The sequence below is a fragment of the Furipterus horrens genome, unplaced genomic scaffold, assembly GCF_987537825.1.
Source record: "Furipterus horrens unplaced genomic scaffold, mFurHor1.1.pri manual_scaffold_16, whole genome shotgun sequence".
NCBI classification, from domain to species: Eukaryota; Metazoa; Chordata; class Mammalia; order Chiroptera; family Furipteridae; genus Furipterus; species Furipterus horrens.
Window position 1 is genome coordinate 3680091 of NW_028327186.1, and position 20203 is coordinate 3700293.

Genomic DNA, 20203 nt, shown 5'->3' on the forward strand with positions numbered 1-20203 from the left:
ATGGATCTACACCAATATGTCATTATTTGGTGAATTATTTTAAATTGGAGTTCTTTGGGGGAAGTGTGGATAAAACATGGTGGGATGTTGGCAATTTATTATGTTTCAACCTGGTATTAGTATGTTCATCACACTCTGGAGGGCATTAGCCAAACGCAGGTCATAAAGAGGCAGGCAGGCATCAGATTCTAACTCGGGTGCCCATGGCACAGCGCTCTAGGCTCCTCGCGTGCAATGTTATGACGGGGACATTCCCAGGATTTAGCGCAAGGCGCAGAGACGGATCGCCACCACGCTCACTGTCATTGCACAAAAGCCGGGCAGCCACAGGGCCACAGGGCCGCCACACAACCTGCGGACGCGCCCCACGTGAACGGCTCTTCGGGCCCCTTCTGGGCAAGGGGACCACGCGGCAGTTGTGGTCCTAAGAACCTGCGCCTCCAGCTCTCCTGCCGCGGGGCGCCCTTCCAGAAGAACGGGTGCAGTTTTGCAATCCTGTCCTCACCCATGCGGCCCTAATTCCATTATGCAAAAGCAACAGCAGTACGATTGCTGCGGAAGGGTCCCTAATAATTTGCAGGGCGTGGTGCCCGCAGTGCTGAGTAAGCCCCGCCCGGGGGGCGCTGCGCCTTCGGGGCTGCGGCCGCGCCATCTAGCGGCACTCTGGGGAAGCGCACGCTCAGGGCCTGGGCAGACAGCAGCCGATGTGGACACTGGATTCTGGCAACTCAATTTCCCTTTGAACTGAGCTTGGGAACAGGCTAGGAGTGTCTCCAGCACAGAAAACAGCCGAAACACCGACGCACAGCTGGCCTCTTCCGAGTTGGTTCTATCCCAGCACTGAACTCTATTCATTAGAATGAGTTAGTCACAGATTTGCCTGGGGAATGTTGTTACATGTCAATTTCTTCATCTTGACCCCTGCTTACCCATGATTCTCGAACTTTAGCTCTACATCCTACCTGGATTCTCAGTATCTCATGTTGGAATGACCCCTCCGAAGGTGGGGTCATCTAGAAGCTACCCCCTACCCCACCCTGACATTTCTGCCTTCTGAAAGCATGGTGGCTGATTTGGCCCCTTGGTGTCTTTTTTTTTTTTTGTTCTTGTTTTTGTTTGTTTTCCCAGCTGGGTACTCAGTTTCCTCAGACATTCCTCCTTGGACGCTGTTTTCAACGTGCCTCATTATCCACCTTCAAGCTCAGGTTAGCCACATGCTAGGAGCAAGGACATTAAAAATGGCTTCATTCATCATCAGGAGAAGCTAGGGCATTCTGAAGGTCTGCTTTCAGGTCATGTGACCACCTCCTGTGCCCCCCGCCCAGACACACAAATGCACACATGCACATGCATGCACACGCACATGTACACACACACAACAGCTGGCCCGTGTCTCCAGAACCACTCCCCTCGGAGGGTCAGGCTTTGGTGAAGGGAAAGATCATTTCCCTAGAATTTCCTGTTCCCATTTAGGCTGAGGAATTAAGAGATTTCTAAATACATGAATGCACCCACAACTGCATCCATTACAAGGGAACTGACCCAAGTGTCTCTTAAAGGCCGGTGCTTTGTCACTGCCTGGCCGAAGTCATCTAGACTTCCAACATCAAGTGCACAGGTTGAACATGGAGGACGTAACCAAGTACAGGGACTGTTCTGGGTCCAACCTCAGTGCAAGCTCGCGATTTGGTGATGAGGCTGTTTTGTTTGAAGTCTTAGAAACTGAAGGTAAATTAAACCCCAATACCTAAATCCGCATGGAGAAAAGGGACAAAAATGGAAACTTGTGTAGACCATAAATGCGCACGCAATATCCCCCGCCACTGTCCCCACTCACATCCTTATCAATTAATGATAAAAGGAGACTCGGACAGCTGAGGTGACAACTTACGTTTTGCCAACTAAGACACAGAGTCTCTGAGGCTGCCTGGTCAACCCCCAAAACCTGGAAGTGGATTTCACACTCAGGCTAAAGTCTAGGCCTGATCCATTGAACCAAAGTAATTTTGTTCTTAAGTTATTGATTCTGCTTTATCATAAGCCTTTTAGTACCAAAGGTCTAAAAAAGAGAAAGATCAGGCATAGGATTAAAATGGATTGGGTCCTTAAATGAAAAAAAAAAAATATATATATATATAGCATTTCTCAAATATCCAGCTTTATTTTATCATTGTTGCATTGAAACACAATCTGTAGTTAGGATCAGAATTCCCAGGCCAATAGATTTTTAAACCACAGGAGTAAACCTTCAAAGAAGTGAAATCAAATCCTATATAGATTTCCATTTCTAAATACAGTATATTACAGAAGGTTAAATATACCACCTCTGTTTACTTACAACTATAAAAAGATACATTAACTCTACCCATTATAAATAATGTACCATTTCATATTAAAGGCATTATTGTACAATGAAAGAATAAGAACCCTCTAATGTATTACTATCAAGGTTAGTGTCTATAATTGCTTGAGATAAAAATCCTGAAAATTCAGTGTATGAGTCAAATCCTGATTTAACAAGTTATTGACAGTGTAAGTGATAAGTGCTAACTGATGTGGAGGAGACAGGGGAAGGTATGTTGTATGTTTCTGGCAAGAATGATAATCCCATTTCATATATGACTTCATACATACACTGCTTTGGGCTCAGACCTTCATTTTGTGATTGTCCCTCCCCCCGTCTAATTCTCAAACATAATTTAATTCTCCAACATGAGCACCATTAGAAAAGTACTAGTGAGGAACAGTCAAAGACTTGATTTTGATCCTTAAGAGAACCCAATTTCAGTTTGGTTTGGTGTTTTGAAAGCCATATGGGACCACCTTCCATTTTCCAAGTTAAAACTATAAGTGCACAAAGAGGAAACAAAAAACTCACAACCTGTTAGTGCAGAAATCAAGCCACTTTAGTAGGAGATCCAGTTCCCCCATGGAGTCTGGGTGTTATGTGCTGACTAATCATGAGTTAATATCAAGACAGGACTTGAAAAAAAAACAAAAACCGATATATAACAGCAGCCTTCCTGGCTGCATATGCATTACTGATCTAAAATGAACAACCCAACTAGGAGAAAAGGGACATGGTACAGACTTATAACCCATGAATTCAAGCAGTAGAAAAGCGAATTATGGCTCTGGTTTGTAAAATGTGGGACTTAATTGTCCTAGGATTTGCTCTGCGGCTTTAAGTGTCAGAGCACTGGGTGCTTAGCAGTGACAGTGAGGGACTCTATTGATGCTTTCTGCCTGAGAATGTGCCTTGGTTAAGACAGACGCGGACGTAGTTTTAGATAAGCTCTCGGGGCAGCTGATCCGGTCATATTCCCAAGGCAGTGTTGGTTTTAAGCTGGGTCCCCAAGGTCAATGTCAAGATGTAGTTCCGGTAGACCCTTTCTCCTTCACACCCAAAACTTTCAGTAACCTTCCGCGTCACCTGCTTCCCCAGAGCGCCCCACATTGGATCCTCGCAATTCTGGTTTTGTTTGTTTGTTTGAACTTGGTGCTATTTTTTTTTTTTTTTCAACTAAATGGTAGGAGGGGCTCGTTCTGTGGGCAAGTAACCCTGAGGGATCCCGCAGGTACAGAGCCCTGTTTCTAGAACATAGAGGGAGTTTTCGCCTAGTTCTTCCTGGAGCAGAGTCAGCAAAGCATTTTTAAGTGACTGCCGGGTACTTCAGTCACCACTTCCTGTTGGCAGCGCCCTGAGCACTTCGTGTCCCAGGGGACCTGGTGAAAGGGAAGCTGGAAATACCCAATAGTGCCACCCCCAGGCGGGACTGCAATGTCGTCCCCAACAGGAGAGCGAGAGGAAAATGAAAACCGTTCCCATCCAGTGGAGAGGTGGGTGGAAGAAAGTGGGCCGGGAAGGTCAGAAACAGCACTTTTTCGTCGGCAGGTTTGATGGGCCACATTCAGCTGTCAGATGTCAGAGGAAAGAGCCCGCCTTTCCCTCAGGGGTCCTTGTGGTCCAGTTTGATGGTGACCGTTTTCACTTCGGTGTATTCGGCCAGTGCGTATTCACCTCTGTGACCACAGAAAAGAGAAACATACAAAATGGGCACATCACTCAGCCCTTCCCCGGGAGCCGTGTTCTGATGCTGGATTCGTTAGGATCCACGGAGCAGTTTGAAATTGAATCCAAATGCCAGGACTGCGCCCCCATGTGTAGGGTTTAAGGAACTGAATATGTAACCTAAATTTAAATATCAAGATTTTTGTATGATGCTTTTGAAATATTCAGAAGAACAGGCGTTTGCTTTCAGAAAATGAAGAAGATTTTAAAAAAGCGGTAGCCCTGGCCGGGTGGCTCAGTTGGTTGAAGCGTTGATCCAAGCAGCAAAAGGTGGCAGGTTCTATCCTCAGTCAGGGCACATACCTGGGTTGCAGGTTCAATGCCCCGTCAGGGCGTATATGGGAGGCAACTGATCAGTTTCCCTCTCACATTGATCTCTCTCTCTTTTTCTCTCGTCCCCTTCCTCTCTCTTTAAAAAAATCAGTAAACATATCCTCGGGTGAGGATTACAACAAACAGACAAAAAGAGGTGAATCACTCTGGATTTATGACTTTTAGCTGAAGACACTGAAGATACAGAAGAAGCAGAGGCCCTAAGCCATGGTCTGGGCTGTGGCCAGAAGATCCATGAGGGCTGGGGATACGGAGGGCCTCAGGTGGCCTTGGAATACTCAGCTGGGGAGTAGCTCTAAGAAGAGTGAGGCCAGAGGAGTGGCGAGGTAGGGAGGTGTCAACACAGAGTGGACACAGGAGTGACCACAGCCTTTGAGCAAGTGTCTGTGATGAATGTCATTGCTTTTGGTGTGACAGAAAGAGCCCAGGTGACCCTTTCTAGCCGTCACAATCTCCCACAGGTGGGTCAAAATTCACGCACAGGGAAGAACGTCAGCATGACTGGTAAGAACCAAACCACTTGGAAAGAGCACAAAAGTCCATCCTAGGAGACCACCAAGAAAAAGAAGAATAGCACATCCAAAGCTTGTCTTTAAGAGGAAGAAGTCATTAATTCCCATTTCATTTGGAAACAGAAAAGAACACACAGGTCTGCCTCTGTTCTGTGCATGGAAAATGCATAATAACCTTAAAGAAATGTTTAAACTCCTCACCCAGGGACTCTTTTTTCATTGCTTTTTAGAGAGAGAGGGAGGGAGAGGGAGGGAGAGGGAGAGAAACATTGATCAGTTGCCTCTTGTATGTGCTCCGACCGGGTATCAACCCTGCAACCTGGGCATGTGCCCTGACTGGGAATCAAACCGGTGACCTCTCGGTCTATGGCACAACGTTCCAACTGAGCCACACCGGCCGGGGCCTGCGTGGATTGTTTTTGTGACGGTATTACTTTTATTGCAAAGCAAAGCAAAGCAAAAACTAAGAAACGCACCCTGAAGGAAGAGAAATTGCAGGCTTCTTCTCAAGACCTGCAGAGGATCAGGTCCCGGAAGGCCCGTGGGTGGGCGGCAGATCGCCAGCCCAGCCCGGGCGGCCGGGGATGGGGAAAACCATGGAATCCACCGCTCAGTGTTCCAGCAGAAAAAAGGGGAACTTATTGCAACATGAAGACATTAATTAGAGACAACTAAAAATGGAAATCGGTGCTCAAGTCTGTTTCCAGGCTCCTTGTGAATTATGTTAAAGCACTTTATCAAAAGCCTTGGGAAAATATATGCCAAGGGTCAGAAAAACAGACGTTCAAAAAAGTCCCGACTGTGGCTCATCAGCAGGAACATGGACCGTATTCAGCAAATACGCTCCTGGCCCTGCTCTGTGCCAGGCAAAGGGGAGCTAAGAATTTGGAAGCACTGTCAGGAGGGCAGGAAGGGACACAGAGGTGACATGGTGAGGACAGGAAGTGGGAAGCGGTGTGGGTCAGCACACACTGGGAGTCAGGTGGGTCCCGCACAGCCTTCCTGCAGCTTCGACAACCAAAAGTATCTGCTGTGTGGACCGCAATTCTTGCTGCGGGAGGGCAGTGCTGGGGCTCTGGGACCATGAGTGCTCTGGGTCCCCCAGATGTCACAGCCTGACTGGTTGAAGGCAGCCTATCAGAGAAGCCCCATGACCACGTGTGCCCAACGGGCAAGACCAAAGGGAACCAGGAGGGAGTACACGATGGCCTGATGTAACCAGCAGGAGATGTCACCTAGGCCTCTTAACAAGGCACCGGGAAGGAGCCACGTTGCCTGCAGTCTGTCCCCAGGGCCTCTGCTAATGACAGACAGGGCCGGAGCCCGACCTAGGAGGGAGCCTGTCTTCCTCGCTGAGGGCCAGGGGTTTGTGTAATTACATCCTACATCTGGCAAAAGAACACTTTTCTGGTTTTGCTCATGCCCTTGTCCAGTGAGTATCTACTGAACGTGCCCACGTGCCATAGATGTTTCGGGGACACGTAAGCCGAGGCTGGAGGCTGGTCCTGGGGCCTGAAGGAGCACAGTGAGGGGGGAAGGCTGGAGGGGGAGAGAGGAGGGAGGGATCCAGAGCAGCCCCAGAGGGAGAGGACACAAAGACGGACAGACGGGAGCATCCCTTACCCCCCAGCCAGCACACGTGGAGAGACAGAAACACTTACAATTCTCTGCCATTTCCCGACATTTTAAAGCCACCAAACGGAGCCTGTGCGTAGATGGCATTGTAGCAGTTGATCCTAGAGAGAGAATGAGAAGATGCTCATCGTTACCCGGAGGGGACCTACCTTGACCTTGGGCGTTCGGCTGGGAGGCGCTCAATGCATAGTTTTAATCACGGAAACTGTGTGCTTTCAGCTTCTGCCTTCTCATGCTCCCCCCCCAGAAAATGAGATCTGGATATTCCTAAGCTGATAGCTCTCCCTTTATAGGACAGGGATGACAACGGGGTGTGAAAGGAGAAGAAAGTTATGGCTTTGAAACGGGACAGACTGGATCCCAACGTTCTCCTGCCTCTTGCCTGTTGCATTCGGCGCTGACTTAGCCTGTCTGAGCTCTAGTCCACCTTTATCATCCAATATTTTCTTTGCAATGAGGATACTGGTATCTGTAGACTTACTGGTGAAGCAGGGATTTTTATGCATCCTTTGCACAGGGACATGAGTTGCTTTTACAATCAGAATAAAAAACTAAGGCCAGAGGGAGTGAAGTCCAAGGAGCCGCACACACCGTGCTCAAGGTCATGGGGACCAAAGCTGGGTGTCCGGCTCTGCGCCCTACTCTGCCAAGGGCTAGCTGTGCGATGCTGTGTGACCCCGGGCAGGTCACTCCACCTCTCTGTGCGTCCATTTCCTCACATGCGAAATGGAGACAATAAAATGGTACCTATCTCAGACGGTGATCATGGGGACCCAGCAAAACAAAGACAGGGCTTAGCCTGTAACAGGTGACGAGCAGCTCTCTGTTAACAGACGAGCCGTGAAGCTAGGAAGCCAGCCACGTGGGACGGCCAAAACTCACACCTCCCACTCACCATACAGTGCCAGACTCTAATGCGGAGGCCAGCCTCAGAGCTTTGTCAAGGTTTTTGGTGAAGACGGCCGCTGCAAGCCCATATTCCAGGCTGTTTGCTCTTTGGATCACTTCTTCGATCGTTTTGAACTTCATTAGTAGCTGCACCGGCCCAAAAATCTAGGATGGATCGCAAGAATGGCCGTGAGAGGCACATTTCGGTAAAAGACACGTGCCCTGAGCAGGCATTTCCCTGTTGCATACTTGCTTTATACCCTAAGTGCTCACATGCGCAGACAAACATGACTGGACAAGAAAGTACATTCAAGGACTTTTTTAGCTACGTGTTGGCTGGTTGCAGCCTGAAGGGAAGGGTTAAAATGAGACAGAAATAAGAAATCACAGCCCAAGGCATACATGGGGTTTCAGATCTCTCATTATTAGCAGGGCGTCGAGATTTGGAGCGGCCCCGGCGTGCTCAGACGTGCAAAAGACAAAACCCTGGGCGTTTTTCTTGGGAAGTGGTCTCGAAGGGGGCGCACAGGTACAGCTGCAGGACCGTGTGCCCTGACCTCTAGGAGTTGCCCTGACATGTTTCCATCAAACCTCCAGGAGAGGGAGTCAGTAACACGGCAAAGAAATTGAAAGCAAAGAGCTAAAGGCTGAATATATTGAGGCAATTCTGAAGGGAGCTTTGAGGTCCACTCAATGTGCAGTATGATCAGGCCTTACAGGACGGCACCAATCTGCCCAATATACCTTCCCACGTCCCCAAGCAGCTCTTGTCGTAGGGAGGTTTCATGAGCTGGGTCTTTGGGCACCGCTAAAAATCTCAGGGAGAAAATCTTCCAAATGCCTGTCCAGGAAGCCCTTGGCCATGATTCACTCTTTCACCCTGGGGTCTGACCACTTGGGACCAGGGTGGGAACTAGTTTCCCTCAAGTTCCAGGGCGGGATTGGAAGACAAAGTTAGCGGTCTGCTCCTATGGGGACTCCTTTCCACCCTTCCCAAGGATGCCCGCGATGAAAAATTTCAGAGAGACTATTATCTGTGATGCGTTCTTTGAATGAACACTTGGCATTGAACTTCAGTCTGGGAGACCGAAGGCAGCTTTGGATCCTAAGTCCATGATCCTTGGGGAAACACACAAGGGGCGAGAGCCTCCCGTTCCCAGATGTGTTAGAAGACAGAGAGGGATTGTTGGTCTGGAGAAATGATGAGAGATGAGTGGAAAAGGGGAGTTAGGATACTGTGCACCCTCTGTACAGGGCTAGGGGTTTCCAGAAGTGGGGGGAAGGCAAGACGACTTTGCTAAGGACCCCGATGGGAAGGAAAAATGACACAGCAGAGAGAAAAACACTCCCGTCCCAAAGACATCTGGAGTCACTGAGCCCCAGAGAAGACCCCAAGTGTGTAAAGCCCCGTGCCCCCTGGGCTGTAGCCTTTCCGGCAGCCCCAGTACCTCCTCTTTGGCAATCCGCATGCTGTCGGTGACTTCCGAGAAGACGGTGGGCTTGATGTAGAGGCCCCTGTCTTCCGCGGCTGAGCCCCCACATTCCAGCTTGGCTCCCTCCTTCTTCCCACTCTCAATCAGCTCGAGGATTCTGTTGAACTGGTTTTGGTCAATCTGCAAAACACAACAGGAAGAAGTGTCTGGTTTCCTTCTGCACAGTGGCTGCCATCTTACACATCCAATGGCCTTCAGCAGGGTCAGCTGTCTTGCCCCTAAATGTTCTTGCCAAGTCATAAACTCACGGAACGGATGTGCCTTGGATGAAACGGTCCCTGATGTACAAATCCAGGCTCTTTGGAGAAGGAGAGAGCTGGGAGACAGGCGTGGCTCATGTCGCCAGGCGTGGGGTTTATTCACGCGTCTGGCCCCTCCACGCTACTGAGCAAATCCGTGGGTACAACAAGACCTGAGTGGTCTTATCATTTGCTCTTCTAACTCTGCGCATCCTGACAGGGTTGCCAGATTTAGCAAATAAAACAACAGGACCCCCCAGTTAAATCTGAATTTCTGGAAAACGAGGAATGATTTTTCTAGTAGAAGCATCTGCCGAACAGTCTTTGGGACATGGTGATGCTAAAAATGGATTCCCTATGTATAGGAACTTCAGCTCTAACTGGGGGCCATGTATTTTATCTGGGAACATGGCCAGGGCACCGCGGGTCAGGGTAACTGTTATTGGAATTCTCTGTCCGTGGTGCAGAGGAGAAGGGAGAATGAAAGCAGACCACTTGAGTCAGCATCCCTAGAGACAGAGCGGATGAGGCTCAAGAGGGGCAAGAGGGGGTGCTCCTTGGATGGCGGGGAGCCAGCTCACCAGAAAGGCTCCATGGTCTCGCACCTCGTCTAGGGGTCTCCCCAGCCAGAGTGTGTCCTGTACCACCAGCCTAACACCCAGTTAGCAGGCATGGCGCCCACCCAGCTGTCAAAGGGCCCCCGTTTGGGAGACTGCCTCAAGGTGAGGTGTGCTCTCCCCACTCCGACTGGGCCTTTCCCCCCAAATCCATGGGAGGCCTGTTCTTGACCATGAACCTGCTTCTATTCCCTCCTCTTTGGGAGAGTTAGAGCTTTAATAGGTTTGCTATAGCTGAGACATTGAGATAGAAAATCTGGTTTCATTTAATTTAAAAAAAAAAAAAAAAAGTAAGCAAACCCAATGGTGCATTTGGTTGACTGTCTGTCACTGAGGAGCAGGTTGGCTCTATGAGAATGGGTGGGCATAAACCACACACGTCACTTGGTCAGTCCACTCATGAAGTGTGGGTCACACGTTAAAATGCCAAGCAGGACCCATAACTCACACCTTACACCAGGGTAAACTCCAAACAGATCACAGACTGACAGAGGCGCATTAAGGTCGGTTGAGGCCCCGGGCACAGAAGAAAATATTGGGCCCCTTAAAAAAAATAAAAATAAAAAGAGAGAGAGAGAGACAGGGAACATAAAAATACATGTTAACCACATTTTATGCAGCGTAGTAACGAAACCAAACTTGGTGTCATTAGAAAAAAGTGTAAAGTTGGGGTTTTGCGGGGGCCCTTCAGATGTCGGGGCCCAGGGTGCGCGTCCGGCGTGCCCGCCATTAAATCTGCCTCTGCAGACTGAACGTGGACAACCAAAGCTTGAAAGTTTTCAAATCCTCTCACATGCGACAAGGCCTCTGTAAAGCTGGAGAACTGATAGCATTTCATCACTCACAATCCAGGAAGAAAAAAAACAAAAGAACAAAAAAAAAACTGATACATTTGAGTATGGAAAAAAAAAAAAAAGGGAACACCGTCATAAGCAAAGTCAAAGGGCAAAATAAACTGGAAACAATTCACCAATCTTATCATAGAAACACAGCCAGTCTCTCTAGTACGTGGACAGTCCCTAGAAGCGATAGGAACAATGACGAACGTTCCCACAGCACAAGATGCAAACCACGTACACAGCCAAAAGAAAAGGAAATACTGACGGCTTTTGGACAGGTGATAAGATGTTCTGCCTTACGCATTATGAGAGAGACATGCATTTTAAGGCCAAGTGAGATGCCATTTGTAACTATCAGATGGGCCAAAAGCCACATTCCGTGAGTCTGGAGAAACAGACAAGCTCCTCCAAGACTGATAGGGGCATGTGTTCTGTTCATTCATCCTCTTGGAAATTGATGTGGCAACGTTTGTAGAAATGACAGAGGTGCTCTCACTCAGCAACCCCTGGTGGGGAGTCTGTCCTGTGGGTTCCCTCGCAGGTGTGTGAAAGGATGCACTCTGTGGCATTGTATGCACACACCCACACGTTCATCAGAACATGCCACTTGAACGCGCGTGGGTTCATACAGCAGACTTCTATGTACATATGACAAGGGTGAGGTAGGTTCCCATGGGCTAGTACTGAGTGACCTTCAAGTTTCTCGTTAGGGGACAAAAACCGAGGTGCAAAACAGTATAGATGTCACACTTATCTTCCGGGTAGAAATAGGGGGAATCGGAACACCTATTCATATGTACTTGCATACACATGAAAGGAAGGGAAGGAACCAGGCATGACCTTTATATGTGTTTTGGGTTCTGACTTGTGTACGCACTCCCACTTAACAACGTAACTCAAGCAGCCACCACAGTAGCATCTCAGGGTTTTCTCAATTTCTCTCTGGGCCAACCAAGTCTTGGGGTAAAAGTTGCAGGTGTGACTGTCACCTCCTCTTGTGAGGCCAAGAGGGCTTTTCCGCCTGCATCAGACTACAGGTTCTGGGAGGCTGCTGGCCACATAAGACCAGGCCCCATGCCCAGCTATTCTGCAGGCAGTACTGGTCTCTATGGAGACCCTACACATCCAGGCCTAACTCTTCCTGGTGGGTCCATGTGAGAGAAATAAGGCCTCTGGAGGGCTGGTCAAGGGCTGCACTTGGCCCCCTGGAGAGGACGCCGGATCGGCCCCACCAGGTGGCCTGCGTGATGTTTACGCGCCTCGTAGCTCAGTTGCCAAATAAACCTGAGAGATTTTGGAGCATTCCAGCCAGCGGTTTGCCTGCAGCGAGCAGGGATCTAGGTCATGGAGCTGTTTTATGGGCATGAGACAGACCGAACTATTTAGACAGCTGTAAGTCCTCCCGGAGTAAAATCTTATTACCGTAGATGAAAAAGCACTTTGGGAGGAAAAAAAAAAAAAACAACCCAACAGCATCCTAAAATAATACACTGATGTCGGCTGGCTTAAGTGAGCTTTCAAAAAGGACTTTCAGCGGAGAAATCAAAAGCACCGAAGAAATCAACACCCATTCTGCTTGGATCTGCCCTCTTGGAAGAGGTTTCTCTATCTGGCTTCCAAAGTCAAGCGCGGAGCCTTGGAAAGAGACTTGGGAATAATGAGGGGGTGAAAAAGAGTTTCCTTTAGTACGGGATCAGCGCCCATATTTTCCCATGGACTCTGGATCAGTTTTAACATCACTGTGGGTTCAATAATGGCTTGTGGCCGGGTTTGTATTCAGATCTGAATCCCAGCCAAGGCCTCTAGACAACCTTTTTGACACTGGCAGCGTGGGGAGTGTTGGCCACAAGCAGAGATACTTCTCTCCATCCAGGTCACAGGGCATCAGAGCCACCGAGCGTGGTGGCTGGGCACAGCGAGGGTGGGCACCATGGCCAGAACGCACCTCTTCCACATAGTCCTTCTCCATCTCCAGCCAGAGCATCCCCACAGGCCGAGCAAGACTGATGGACATGGGCTGGAGTCACGCTCAGTCACTCATTGCTGCCTAGATCAGGACGCCTGTCATTGAACGCCCCCTGCTTTCAAATACACTAACTTCTTCGGTGCTTTGAAATTTTCAACACAGTCACCAATTACTCCCGTTTTCCAGTCGAGGAAACTGAGGTTTGGAAGGAGCGCGTGGCTTTTCCTACGGTCACAGAGCCTGACGTGTGCCCAGATCTGCAGCGTCCATGTAAACACGCGGTGCAGCGGGTAAGCCGCGAGAGGCAAGTGGCAGAGTCCTGACACTCCATGGCTGGGGCAGGATGCTGATCACCAGCAAAGTGGCCGGCCGCCGAGCTCCATTTCAATAATGCATTGGATGGTCAGGCTGCCCTCTTTTAAATATTTATCCATGGCTGGACTGCGTAATTAGTAAGAAAGTGATACAGGATGTGCCCTTTTAAAGAGGTTATAAAACCTTGCGGTTATGATAATTTTCATCCTGTGACTGGGCTGGCTTCTCCAACCAGGGCCCCACTCCCCAAGCTCTTTGCCCTGGGATTTTGTGGTTTCTGATGGTCACCTTGTCCTGTAACACACATGGGCCTGAGAGTGTCTAGGCTGAGACGGCCACCTCCAGCCGCTGCCCCAGCCAGTATCGGCTGCCCTTTGGCCAGAGTTGCAAACCCTCTTCTGCAGGGAGACCAGCCGGGTAAGACAGCCTCTGCCTGACGCTCACTCCTGGACACCCCGGTGGCTTAGTGAAGGGGCAGCCTTGTGGCCAGAGGGTGCCGGCACATGGCCTTACAGACTGGCAACGGCCCCCACTCCTGGCGAGGCCCCGAGTTTGGCATTATTTGCTGCCAAAAGCAAAGCCTCTTTGCGTCCAGCCCTGTTTCAAAACCCTAGCGACCCAATGGAGAGGGAATCATACCGTTTTTCAGCGTCTAAACAGACGCCTGAAGCGGAAAGGCAAGTCAGCCCCCCTTAGGCTTTGGGAGGGACCCTGAAATCACAGAGCACCAAGGCGGCCCAGGCCAGGGTCCGAGGAGATGCCTGGTTCAGCTCCCAGACACGCACCATGGGTTCCCACACATCAATCGGTTACCTGGGGCCCCTGCTCCGTCCTGACATCGAAGGGGTCTCCGACGGGCCGCTTCTTGGCGTACTCCACGCTCCTCCTGACAAACTCTGCGTAGACCTGCTCCTCCACGAACACCCTGGAGGCGGCCGTGCAGCACTGGCCTTGGTTGAAGAACACTCCCTGATGGACGCACTCCACTGCCAAGTCCACTGGAGGGAGGGGGCGGCGGGGGCCAGAGAAAGCCATTAAATCGTTAGGGCAGGGCTGGCCACAGCTGCAGCTCTAATCGCCCACACAAGAAAACGGGCTCCGGGACTTCAGAAATTAATTTCGTCCTTGGCACTTCCCAAACACAGAGGATGGGAGAAAGAACTTTCGGGTCCACCGAGTTTGGGGTCGAAGAGGTCCCCACTATGCTAATAAACCAGGAAGTTGTCATAGTCCCCCTTTCACTGGCTCAGGGGCCCCTCCCTGTTTTTGAGGGACTCGGGTCCTTTAGAATAATCTTTGCTACATATTGACAAGGAAGCCAATTGGCAAGAACTTTTTTTTTTTTTTTTTAATCAATGTGTGGTTGCCTCTCACTTGCGCTCCCAACTGGGGACCTGACGTGCAACCTAGTCATGTGCCCTGACTGGGAATCGAACCTGTGACACTTGGCTCGCAGGCCGATGCTCAGTCCACTGAGCCACAGCAGCCAGGACAAGGCAAGAACTTTTAAAGGATCCCAAGTCTTCCACCTTGTGTAGCAGAAAGGGTCTGATTATTGTTCCTATAACACCACGTATAACTTGTAAGGGTTCAGAGAGAGAGAGAGAGAGAGCGCACTGATTCTGCCTGACAAGGTCTGAATCTTAATCGCTGAGCGGGCCCTGAACCACACCCAGGGGTGCTTAGTAAGGAAGATCTTTGGGAGCCTGCCTGATGGATACGCATGATAAGTGGGACTTTCTTACATTCATGGGGGTTTCTGAATATAAGCCCCCTACATACACACACCACCACCACCACCACCACACAAGCACTGCTGAATAATGCAGCTTTCCTTGGCACAGAGCAAAAGCGAGGCCCCTCTGTGCATCCACCATTGCTCTTGGGGCACCTGTCCGGGACACCGCCCGTGGCTTTGAGAGCCAGGCCGTCGCTAACCGGCTTCTGTGTGAGTCGGTGTGGTAGCAGGACAGCATGCTAAGCTTCTTGCTCCGCCCTGCGGCCCCTATTCTCCGTGCCAACTTAAAAATGCCCTTCCTCCCAACTAACTAATGCATTTCCTGCCGGGAGCCGGGGTGGCGGCGGCAGTGTTGGGGGCTGGTGGCATGTTAGCATTGCCATCACGCCCGGGATGCAGGGGACATCAGGGTTGGGTTTTGTGGACCGGCACTGGCCACATGGGCGGCAGATGGCTATGTCTGACCAACCCTCACACAGAGGGAGGCTTGGGTTTTAGTCACAGTTTTCTCACTGGGGAGAAAAGGGGGTGAGCTGAGGTACACGTGGGGTACCCAGAGATGGCGGCACTCAGCCAAACAGGAGTCCCAGGTCTTTGTAGGCTTGGAGTTTAGAACTCCGGATGTGGGTCCCTGTGGGGCAAGACCCACGTGGCTCCAGAAACCATGATACTCCCACAAGGGAGCACCAACTCAGGCAAATAATAATAATAATAATAATAATAATAATAATAATAATAATAATAAAAAGCACTCTGCCTTCGCAGTCCTCTCTCCCACCGAAAGTCAGCTTCAAGGAGAGCAAATGCCACCAGCCACTGATGAGTTAGAAAGAAACTCTACGAGGGTCATTTTTCTCAGGGATACTTGCAATTCCAACCTTATCTGAGCGTGGAATGGAAAGCTTTGTTCTTCCTGAAAGGAATTTCTGGCGCTAAAGGGTAAGGTGAGGGAGGCTATTTTTTGCAACAGGTAAATAAGACACTGAGCTGCAGGGCAGGGCTGTTCTGGGGAAGAGATGGTGGAGGCCGTTTCTAGTCTTTGGAGAGGCTGAGAGCGTTAGGGAACTACTGGCTTGGGGGGCGGAACGGCTAATAATGCCTGGGAGTTGGACCCCCAAGCCCTGTTCTTCCTTTTGCCCCTCGCCCCTCGCCTTCCTGCTCAGGGGTCTCAGAGAAGAAAGGGGCCTTGTCCACGGGGGTGGGAAGGCAAACGTAAACTTGAACGGCAGAACCAGGCAGCTCCCCGATGATCACCCAAGACATGTCTCCCTCCAGGGGAGCTTTCTATCTGCAATAAAGCTGGTGTTTCAGCACCCTCTGTGTGCCAGGATGCCCCCAGGTGAGGAAGCCCCCCACGATGTGCCTGCATGTTTCAGCTGCTTCTGATTCGGTCAAGGAAGCGTGGAGAGGCTTCTGAACCCCCCCGAAGCCCAGAGAGCCCAGCAGGGGGAGACTCACGGTCGGCATCGGCACACACGATACAGGGGTTCTTCCCCCCGAGCTCCAGGGTCACCCTCTTCAGGTTGCTCCCAGAAGCGGCTTCTTTAACCAGCTTGCCCACCTTCAGGATAACCAACAGACCAGAGTCAACCTCGGGTATGGCCCGATGTGTGGCCCAGGGGTCCGTCACCCTCCCCAGGCCGCTTCTAGCGCTTGAGACCTTAATGTCACCTTGGTCCCAGCTGCTTCACGTACAGGGGTGGTGTGGGAGGCTTCGGGGGGGCCCAGCAATGCTCCCATAGCCACATAGCCGGCTGGTGGGGGACCCGGCCTCGTCCCTGTCCTGGGGGCCGCCCATCCCAGCAGCAGGCCAGCTCAGCTCTGGGGGACAAAGCAGCAGCTCCTTGCTCTCTCACTAGGAAGGGACAAGGTTCGCTCGGTCTCTTTGGTATAATCTGAGCGTTAGGGAGTTCGGGAGGCTGACCTTCAGGGCGAGGAGTCGCTTCCGTGGAAACACATGCTAACACGGGGGGCCTCTGCAGGGGGTGGGGTGCACTAGGGGTGTGAAGTACAGAGGCCCCCTCTCCCAACCATTGAGACTCAGCCCCCGCATGTCCCTGCATCGTCCCTCCTATCATCTCATGCGCCGCTAGGGGGTAGGCTTGGCTCAGGATACCTCGCTGACTTATCTTGGGTGACAGGTTAAGCCAGATGCCATTAACCCAGAGCTGGGAAGGCACTCAGAGACCAAGGTGCACGTAGCGGCCTAGACCAGGCAGCAAGCAAGAGACGGGGCTAGGCTGTTCCCCCAAACTAGGTGTATTTTAAAAATTAACCAGCTGGCCCTGGCCGGGTGGCTCAGCTGATTGGAGCACTGTCCCATGCACCAGAAAGTCGAAGGTTTGATCCCCGGTTGGGGCATATACAAGAGGCAACCGATTAATGCCTCTCTCTCACATTAATGTTTCTCTCTCTCTCTCTCTCTGTATCCCTTCCTCTCTCTCTAAAATCAATGAGCGTGTCCTTGGGTGAGGATTAAAAATAAAAATTGGCCAGCTCCTGGGTGACAGCATGACCAAGGTCTGAAATATGTCCACAGTGACAACGATTGTCCCCAGGAAGGCCACAGGAGCCAAACCTGCCTGCCACAGGCTGGCAGCTCCTTGGTGGGGTTGAGGAGGGGCTCTTCCAGCTGGACAGCGGGGGGACTGAGGGTGGGAAGCCACAGAGGCCAGTCTCCTGTCCATGACGTATGGTCGCTGAGAGATGGTCACCGACAGAGGTCAGGGCCTCTCCACAGAGAAGCCAGGCAGGGACAAGGCGGGGCTGATTTTGTTGTTGGGTGAGGAGAATGGGAAGCCTGAGGGGCAGCTTCGGGGCAGGAGCCACGCCTGGCGCCTCTCTGTCCCTCAGTCCCGGCTGAGCAGGGAATGAAGCTGTTGCTGCCCCGTTCAGCCTGCTGAGTCCCACTGGCTGTCCCCTGTTTTAATACCACGCAGGGGCCCAATTCTATCCTGTCTATGCTTCTCTAACAATGTTCACCCTTCCTAGTGGGGAGCAGTATTGTCCAGCTGGCTAGCGGAGGGAGACTCGGGGGACATTTAGTGCTTGGGAAGTACTCATTCATTTCTTGTCTTTTTTTTTTTTTTAATCCTCACCCAAGAACATGTTTATTGATTTTTTGAGAGAGGGAGAGAAACATCCATGCAAGAGAAACATCAATCGGTCACCTCCCCTTCGTACCCCAACATGGGACCAAACCCACAACCCAGGCATGTGCCCTGACTGGGAATCGAACCCATGACCCTTTGGTCTATGGGACAACGTTCCAACCAACTGAGCCACACTGGCCAGAGTCAGCCATTTCTTTTTTAAACTACAGAGAAAGTATTTTCTCATTAGAACTGATTCCATGTGCAGATGCATGTGAATTAAAGAGGAACATTTTCATCCCCCTTCACCCTAGGACCTGCCCCAGAGGAGGTCATGGTAAAGAGTTTCTGGGGAATCCTTTTCAGACAATTTCTACTTCTCTCCATACACTTTAACTAATGGGATCCTATTGGATATAGTTCACTTTTTTATGTGTTTAAACAATAGATCAGGACAGCTTTTCTTACTATAAAAACTATCAACATTGCACAGAATGAATATAATGTACTGAAAAATACAAATGAGATTTTCTGTAATCTGCTTGTGAGATTATTGCTCTAAGTAGTTGCTACAAAATGGAATTTCTAAATCAAAAGTTTTGCAATTTCCAAATTTGTGAGGGTCCTGCCACAAAGCCCCCTGCCTTAGGCTCAGTGAGTTCCTTTTGTCCCCTTGCCTTCTTTAGACAAGACTTCAATTTTTAACAATCTGAGGGACAAAAGAAGAAGAGTTTTTATTGATTCTATGTTTCCCAGTGACCAGTGAATTAGGTTAAGCTTGTTGGGCATTTAGTATTTTTCTTCTCCGAGCTGCCCATTTTGCTACCATTCAGTTTGTCTTTTTTTTTTTGTTGTTTTTTCATTGATTTCTTAGGAGCACTTTACGTATTATGGACATGTGCCTTTGGAGACCTGCCTACATTATGACATCTCTCTCCCAGCTTGTAATTTGCCCTTTAACCTTAATTATGATGCTGTTTGTCAGACAGCTTTTCACATATTTATTTTCTCTTATCTAACGATCATTTCTGCTAAGGCTTCTGGGTCCTATTAAATATTTATTTAGTTGGGAAACGGGACTGGTGACTTTGAAAAACTGATGGTTTCGTATGAAAATGTGGTCAGCTTTAAAAGGAACATTGGGTCATAGCCTCTCAAAGGAAACGTTCACAGATCTCCAGTCAGGCAGCGACGGTCACATTGGCCTGCAGCCAGCGGGGAGTTACCTCTATGGACCCGGTGAAGGCGAGCTTGTTGATCTGAGGGTGAGAAGAGATGGCCGCTCCCACCGTGGGCCCGAATCCTGGCACGATGTTCACCACGCCTGGAGGGAACCCGACCTGGGGGAAAATCGAGATGGCCTTCAGGTAAGAGAAAGGACCAGTGTCCACCATGGACCCACGCATGGGCCCAGAGAGCCACGGCTACGTGATGTCCCCAAGCAGAGTGGCGTCCCCACCGGGAAGTCTGGGCCTGGGTTACCCCTCCACTTTGGAACGCAAGCCCAGGTGGCTGGGGGGGCCAGGGTGCTGGCTGGGCCAGGGTGAGGTGCACACCCCTCCTTCCAGGTGGTGGCCCTCTGTTGCCAAGCACTGTTCCCTGTGTGTGTCTGTCTGTCTGTCTGTGTTGGGGCACAGGGACACCTCGGTCACAACCCCCAAGGATCAGAGCCAGCTGCAGAATATCCTTCCCGAGTTTCCGCTTCCATTTCTTAAATCTGCCTCATTCGTGTTCCATGGGGCCACATGATGTCACCCCCGCAAGGTTCTCGCGGGTGTGACTTGGGTCATAGCCGATCTGGCACGTCCTCCAGGCAGGGGCTGCCATTTCCTTCACACTCACACCTCGTGCTTTGCACACACACACACACCAGGCCCCTGGATTCACCGAGAACAGCACAGATGAACGAGCTGGCGGACGGGCGGCCCCACGTGCCCAGGGCCTTTCCTAAAACTCGTTATGTTTTAGGTAATGACCACTCCAGGACATGGTGTTTGAGATCTTCATTTTTCTAGACACTTCTGTAACAGTGAGGACTTTAGAATCTCTCAGGCTCACAAATAGGACTTATTCATGTCCTGCATCACGGTCAAAGGAAAGTGGGGAACTGGTCAGTTCCTGCCCTTGTCAACCAACCTTCCATCAAAGCAGGACATTTCGTGAGTCCTGACCCCACTCGCTTGGTGGAAGTGACACAAATGAATCTTCCCTCCCCTCCCATCCCTCTCTCCTTCCTGTTTCTTCTTTTAAATCTTTGTGACACAGAAGCTGGGGACAGAGGGACTGAGCCACGTTGCCAGCTGTGTCTGGAGGGAGGTGTCCCTTTGGGACGCTTGTTCCCCTGAGTGGCGGCTGCCAGGGCAGAGGAGATCAGCCGCCCAAGAGCAGAGCATTGGGCAGCCTGGCTGGGCGACAGCCACTTCAGCGGGGCTGCCAAGATCACCCTTCCAAGGGGAACACGGAC

General features: G+C 50.6%; 1 protein-coding gene across 1 annotated transcript in view; it reads right to left on the reverse strand.

Moving 5' to 3' along the window:
• Nucleotides 1–3491: 3491 nt before the first annotated feature.
• ALDH1A3 (aldehyde dehydrogenase 1 family member A3) overlaps nucleotides 3492–20203 on the reverse strand; it is a 30624-nt gene continuing 13912 nt past the window's right edge. The window contains exons 7-13 of the mRNA XM_090263817.1: nucleotides 18966–19079; nucleotides 16106–16208; nucleotides 13723–13907; nucleotides 8889–9053; nucleotides 7448–7605; nucleotides 6579–6653; nucleotides 3492–4023 (exon numbers count right to left, since the gene is read on the reverse strand). Coding sequence (XP_090119943.1) covers nucleotides 3951–4023; nucleotides 6579–6653; nucleotides 7448–7605; nucleotides 8889–9053; nucleotides 13723–13907; nucleotides 16106–16208; nucleotides 18966–19079 — 873 coding nt within the window. The 3' untranslated portion in view covers nucleotides 3492–3950. The remainder of the gene's footprint in view (nucleotides 4024–6578; nucleotides 6654–7447; nucleotides 7606–8888; nucleotides 9054–13722; nucleotides 13908–16105; nucleotides 16209–18965; nucleotides 19080–20203) is intronic.